This window comes from Achroia grisella, unplaced genomic scaffold (assembly GCF_030625045.1).
Source record: "Achroia grisella isolate CSIRO2021 unplaced genomic scaffold, CSIRO_AGI_Agris_v1 utg900, whole genome shotgun sequence".
Classification (NCBI taxonomy): domain Eukaryota; kingdom Metazoa; phylum Arthropoda; class Insecta; order Lepidoptera; family Pyralidae; genus Achroia; species Achroia grisella.
Genome location: NW_026713059.1, coordinates 6,308,448 through 6,315,505, shown reverse-complemented (window position 1 = coordinate 6,315,505; position 7,058 = coordinate 6,308,448). Strand labels below are relative to the sequence as shown.

At 30.4% G+C, this 7,058-nt stretch overlaps 1 protein-coding gene across 1 annotated transcript; it reads left to right on the top strand.

Annotated features, from left to right (window-relative positions):
- LOC131853206 (probable glutamine--tRNA ligase) lies at positions 1 to 6,915 on the top strand. The gene is made up of 12 exons (XM_059204039.1): positions 1 to 186; positions 259 to 657; positions 1,253 to 1,367; positions 1,498 to 1,854; positions 2,369 to 2,556; positions 3,013 to 3,239; positions 3,390 to 3,526; positions 3,940 to 4,111; positions 4,511 to 4,748; positions 5,179 to 5,324; positions 6,227 to 6,416; positions 6,824 to 6,915. The coding sequence occupies exons 1-12, from the start codon at positions 70 to 72 to the stop codon at positions 6,869 to 6,871; spliced, it is 2,334 nt and encodes a 777-aa protein (XP_059060022.1). The 5' UTR covers positions 1 to 69; the 3' UTR covers positions 6,872 to 6,915.
- Positions 6,916 to 7,058: the final 143 nt, after the last annotated feature.

Below are 7,058 nucleotides of genomic sequence, written 5' to 3'. Positions count from 1 at the left end.
TTCGTGTATCGCATACTGTATTAGGTCTTATTTATAAAATATAAAATAAAATATATAATTGTTATTACAATGTCACCAGAAGAGATTATAGGAAAATTTAAGCTATTAGGCTTAAGTGAACAGAAAGCTAAAGAAACTACTAAAAATAATAATGTTACAAAGTTCTTACTTGCCGCTCTTAATGAGGTTAGGTTTTGATGATCTATTTTTATAAATATTGATATTGTTGCAGTTATAATTATTTGATTGAATTTGTAGGTTGATTTGACAAAATTGCCTTCAGGAGCCGGGATGTTGATATATCACCTGGCCACTAAAATTAAACCACAGATTACCCATAGGTTAAGCTTCGTATGCAGTTATATAGTGAGTGGAAAACTCGATTCGTCTTTACGAGTTGATGCTGCATTGGAATACCTTTTAAGTAATGTTAACGAAGAGAAAGTAGATATCGCAACATTTGAAAAATCATGTGGGGTCGGAGTTGTAGTAACCCCTGAACAGATCGAACAAATTGTAGAGAAACATATGGCGAAACATAAGCAAGAACTGTTGGCAAAACGATACCGCTATAACTCCGGTATTATTATGCAGGCTGTTAGAGCGGAATTACCATGGGCTGATGGGAAGGCAATAAAGAATGAAGTGGATGTCCAGGTATATTTAAATAAATTCCAAAGTACATATATAGTATAATAAGTTATGGAAAGTTTTTTTGGAAATTTCTACAGTAAAGGCCATCCATAAATTACACTACATGTATTTATTTATATATTAATATATATATAATTATATATTGAGACCCTCCCCACCCACCTAACTGGGGAATTTGACATTGTAATCATATTTAAATTTTACTATTGACCATCAATGGTATGGGGTAGGGAGTAGAAATTAGTGATATTATTGGATATAATTTATAGATGGGCCATAACTCTTGAAATAAAATAAAAATGTTTAGAGAAGGTCAATACTATTTACCATAATGATGCAATGTTATAGTAGAGTAGAGTATAAAGATAAAGTTCAGTCATACTAACTGAATTAAGTAATAATCATGATCAGCAGTGTATTAGCAATCAACCATTTATTTTCTATTAAGTACATAAACCCATGGCAAATGGCTAGTAAATCATTCATATTTATTGTATATTGTATTGTTCATACATTTTCATTAACTAACTATGCTGTCTTATTTAAATTGATTCTGGAAAGTGAATTTTGATTTGAATATTTAAACAAATTTTTGTAGATATTGGACTTATTGGGTCCTAAAACAGAAGCTGACCTAGCACCTCCTCCCAAAGTGGAAAAGAAATCTAAAATTAGTGACACAGCCAAGAAACCCAAAGAAGAGGATAAGAATGGTTTGAACCTTGATATTATTGACACTGAATAGATAACAATATCCTATTTAAAATTAATTATTTTATTGTACTTAGATAAAATAGTTATTTAATAATTTCTCTAAACTTGCGTCATTTATTACTCTTTCAGTTGTGGTAAAATCACAATCTAATCTGGATATTGGAGGTGGATCTATTCTGGAATTAATGAAAAAGCTTCCATTCCATAGTCCGGGGGAAAATTTTAAATCAGATGGATATGTAGTAACTCCTGACACAAGTAGATTGCTCGAACAACATCTTCAAATAACTTCTGGGAAAGTGCGAACAAGGTTTCCACCAGAACCAAATGGTATATTACATATTGGCCATGCTAAAGCAATAAATATTAACTTTGGATATGCTGCTGCTCACAATGGTATATGTTTTCTAAGATATGATGACACTAATCCAGAAAAAGAGGAAGAGAAGTTCTTTGTTGGAATCAAAGATATGGTAGAATGGCTTGGTAAGTGTTTAATGTTTAAAATCTTATTATATGCTGGTATGTTATACAACATTACAATAGCTGTCCACTAATGTGATTTGGGCTATTATTAAAATAGTTAAAAAAATCAATGAAACACTGAAAACCATAACCTAGGTTATGGTTGTCTTCTACAGCAAATTTTAATAGTCTTACACATAACAGTAAAATGATAGCAAATGAAAAGGGTCACTAGACCCATTAAATTTGTGTGCTTGTTTTATTTACATACAATACAGAAAGAATATTTCTGAAAATGTTATTATCTAGCTGATTATCAATTTATGTATCACTTTGAACAAATGGTTTTTAAGGACTATACATATATTAATTTTGTAGAAAGAAAAATGATGATTGCTGATGATAAAGACTGTACATGCAAAAGGAACAATAAGAACAATAGTGTAGAATATATATAAATACAATACAATATTATTTAATTATACAATATAATATCCTGTACAATCCATATCATAAATACTTATTTTAATTTCAGGTTACAAACCATATAAAATCACCCATTCTTCTGACTATTTTGATCAGTTATATGAGTGGGCTGTACAGTTAATAAAAAAAGATTTGGCTTATGTTTGTCACCAAAAGTCTGAAGACATCAAAGGCTTCAACCCACCACCATCGCCATGGAGAACTAGACCAGTTGAAGAGAGTTTGCAGCTATTTGAAGTATTACTTGCTTATATTTATTTTCTATAACTCGAGATACCAATCAAATTGATAAATTATTTTATACTTCTCTAATGACTTCCGTAGTGCAGTGGTAGGCATGTTCCGTGGATAAAGAGAACCTATCTATAATATATTCTATAATTATAGATAGGTTCTCTAATATTCTATAATATATTCACAAAAATAATTCTTAAAACTATTTAAGCTGGTTTTAATCTGGCTGCTATATTCTATCATGACAGATCTTGTGGATAAAAACTCACAGAGATCAGAAGTGCTTGTAATTAGCTCTGCAAGAATAAAGATATGGAAAGCGATCACATAGACGTCATAGAGAATAAATGATATTTGAATAATGAAACAAGGGCAATTTGTCTTAGTTATGATAAACAACTATACACTTGTATCTTTGGTATTGTATGATAGTTAATAAACCAGTAATATTTGTTAAAGGACATGAAAAACGGCAAAATAGATGAAGGTGATGCTACATTAAGAATGAAAATTACGCTTGAAGAAGGTAAACAGGACCCTGTGGCGTACAGAATAAGGTTCAAACCTCATCACCGAACTGGCAACAAGTGGTGTGTCTACCCTACTTATGACTACACTCACTGCTTATGTGATAGCATTGAACATATTACCCACTCATTATGTACCAAGGAATTCCAATCTAGAAGGTAAAATATAATCAATTATATATTTTTTCCTTACAATGGATAGTGTTTAAGAACTTAGATTATATTTATAAATCCTACATTTGTATAAATTAAATATATGTAAAATTCTAGTATTCACTATTATATGGTTACAATTTTCCTTTATTACAGGTCATCGTACTATTGGTTATGTAATGCTCTCGGAATTTACTGTCCAGTACAATGGGAATATGGCCGTCTAAATGTAAACTATACTGTAGTGTCAAAGAGGAAAATATCAAAATTAATTGATGAGGGAATTGTCAAAGGTGATTAATTTTCTTTTATCAAATTTAGTGTTAAAAACTAAATCCTTATAAAATCTCATAATAAGAATACATGTCAAGTGAAAAATCCAAGAATTCTGTATTTTTGTTGATTAAACTTTTCTTGAAACATGTGTAAATAATTTCGTGTCAAATATTATATTTAAAATCAGATTATGCAATTCATTGCATTGGTATATAAATAATTATTGCTTTTATATATTATTTTTCATCATTATTATGGTACCCCATTGTCGTCCTACTATTGGGCGATGTGTTTTCCATATATGACGAGGTATCACATGACACTGACCAAGCTCCTTGATTAATTTTAATTCACAATACTTGAATCTTATGCTGAAGTATTTGTGTTAGGTAGTTCGTCCTTTGTGATGATGTAATGATAATATATTCAGATTGGGATGATCCTCGGCTATACACTCTGACGGCACTGCGTCGGCGCGGTGTGCCGGCTACTGCCATCAACGCGTTCTGTGCTTCACTGGGCGTCACGGGCGCGCTCGCAGCCGTCGATCCCGCCGCGCTCGACGCTGCTACTAGGGACCTGCTCAACGTAACTGCGCCTAGGTATTGTTTTTATTTGCTTGGGGTCTTGGCATACCATAGAATGGTAAGAATCTGGCATTTAAGCCGGTGGGCCTCTATAAAGATTTTCCACACATAAATTATTTCATACAGTTTGGAAAATAAAAAATTGACTATTCTAACTGACTATATATAATTTGGAACAATTTCTTTATTACAATAGTTTGATTTTAATATGATATCCATCCTATGCACAGTATATAAAGTGTCTACAAATCGAACATAATTGGTGATCAAAAGGTATAAGTTACTGAATAATTAAATAAGCATATTAGTCTGTTAAACTGTACTTCTGAATTGTGTATTTCACCAGTGTGATATAAAAGTAAATGTTTATTTAGATAATTTTAAATTCGTGATTTAAGTGTATATTTGTTTCAGGGTTATGGTAATTTTAGAACCATTAAAAATTAAGATTACTAACTTCCCTAGTAATGAGCCTATTACTGTAAATGTTCCTGATTTCCCCAATGAACCAGAGAAAGGGTCTCATAAAGTAGCTTTCAGTAAAATAGTATATATCGAAGCTAATGATTTCAAAGAGAACCCGGAAAAAGGATACCGTCGCCTCACACCTACACAATCTGTGGGGCTCAGACATGCTGGTTATATATTAAAGGTAAGTTACGCTACACGATACGATTATTGATGTAACCATATAAATACAAATATTAATTATGTTATAAAACTTTGATATTCTAAGACTTAAGTTTTAAGCCTCCAATGTTATTTTAATACCTGAATATTCAGAGCCTAACCTTATTTAAACTAGTTGACTAGCGTAGCAAATGTTCACTAATGACCTAATGAATAAACTAGCATCTAGTATTTAAATCATTAAATACTAGATGCTAGTTTAGACGACGATCACGTCGTCAAATGATGAATGACACTGATGTAGTTTCATACAACAATATATTTTAAAATCGAAAGGATATAAATTTCAAATTATAATTGACGAAAATCTCAAATTTGTTTGGTTTATTTATTATTATTACATAATATTCTTGAAGTATTTGTTATGTAATTTAATTAAAAATTTTGAACAGGTGTCAAATCTAATCAAAAATGAGTCAGGAAAATTGATCGAAATAGAATGTACAGCAGAGACCACTGAAACTGCGGAGAAACCGAAAGCATTCATTCATTGGGTTTCTGAGCCTATCAGTGTCGAAGTGCGGCTGTATGAACCCTTGTAAGTATTTTAAAACGAAATATAGCTTTAGTGGTCTTTAGTATTAAATTACGTATTTATTATGACATAACTGGAAAAGGATATGTATGTATAGGATCTACTTAATATAGTGAATGATTAACTTTAACAATAAAGTAAATAATATAATTATAGTATTAATTTTATCAAAGCTGACGACCCATTCGATGGTAAGCGTAACCATCGCCTATATCTTTATAATCATATGTTGCCATTCCAGAGGACTAAAATCTTGTCTCTTATCCTTTATCTTCTTAATTTCTGCATCGTTCAATCGAAATAAGTTTACAAGCAAGTTCCTTGGCACCTGAAATAGATTAGTCTGAAGTATCTATGTCTATTAGAAAAAAGTTATTGATGGTTACATCTTACCACATGGGCTGAATTGCAGGGCTTCCTAGTTGTATGAAATTGTCCAATATAGGAAAACGTAAAGTTGAGCAACAATTATAGTAGTTGTTAACGGTCAAGCAACAACCACAAAACTGTCATCTGCATTATTGGCAAATGCATCTTGCATTATACTTTTATAGTCCCAAGGCAGGGATACTGTATGGATAGAGCGATAGATGGTTGTGATATTCATAGTTAATTTTTAATTTCTAGAGGTTTCCATCAGAAAAAAAGTGTCTTTTGGTGTCAATCAAATATATTGTATTTTATTGTATATATATAGCTAAGAGAAAAAAAGATTTAGTATATGGAGAAAATATATATTAGGATAGACTACTGACATAACAGAATATGAAGTGAACTATCAAAACAAGAATGTACAATAAAAGAACTATAAATTTAAATACAAATTTAGAAAACAAAATACATTTGTGATTAGACAGTTACAACAAAATCAAATGTAAATAATAATTAATAGTATAATCCTATAGGTTTAGACATAAAAATCCAGAAGATCCCAATGAAGTGCCTGGCGGTTTCATCTCTGATTGCCGTGAGGATACACTAACAGTGGTTGAAGCTTACGCTGATGTATCTATCAAAGGTGCGAAGATCTACGACAAGTTTCAGTTTGAGAGGATTGGTTTCTTCTCTGTTGATTCTGATACTTCATCAAACAATGTAAGCGAAATTCAATGAAATACATATATTTTGACTATTTTATTTTATGATTTGTTAACTGATAGATTTCTTTATAAATGTACTTGTCATTAATTTATCAGACATAAGTGATTGAATAATTAATTAATTAATGTTGTTACGACAGCACTCATACTTGGTATATCTTAAATACTTTTTACTTATATATTGGAATGCTTGTGGTATGGCAAGTTTTAGCAAACACTTAGTTTATTATTTATATTTATTCAGTAAAATCCGCTACAAATAATGGTTATCGTAGACCTATTTGTAGGCAGTTCAATTTTGCAGTCCTAATCCAAGAAAATTGTAATCATACTAATATATATGTAGAAGTATATCTATGTAACATAACTTTTATATACAATATTTAATATGTTTTGTTGCAGATGGTCTTTAATAGAACTGTTTCACTCAAGGAAGATACAGGAAAATAAAATATATTTATGGTTATTAATATTTTGTATTATTTGTATTAAATAAATGCTTTGTAATTAAACAGTAGAGTTATTATTTAATCATTAATATACGAAATTTACATATCTCATAAAACTAAATGTGGTAGTTTATATACTACATAATATATGTGTTGATAGTATTAATAATATAGTTATATTGATATTG

What these genes read in the sequence shown, in the direction of transcription:
- LOC131853206 (XM_059204039.1), top strand. Translation starts at nt 70, where the DNA reads ATGTCACCAGAAGAGATTATAGGAAAATTTAAGCTATTAGGCTTAAGT. An exon ending in TACTTGCCGCTCTTAATGAG is followed by an intron (nt 187 to 258) that starts GTTAGGTTTTGA and finishes TTGAATTTGTAG; the next exon opens with GTTGATTTGACAAAATTGCC. An exon ending in AGAATGAAGTGGATGTCCAG is followed by an intron (nt 658 to 1,252) that starts GTATATTTAAAT and finishes AAATTTTTGTAG; the next exon opens with ATATTGGACTTATTGGGTCC.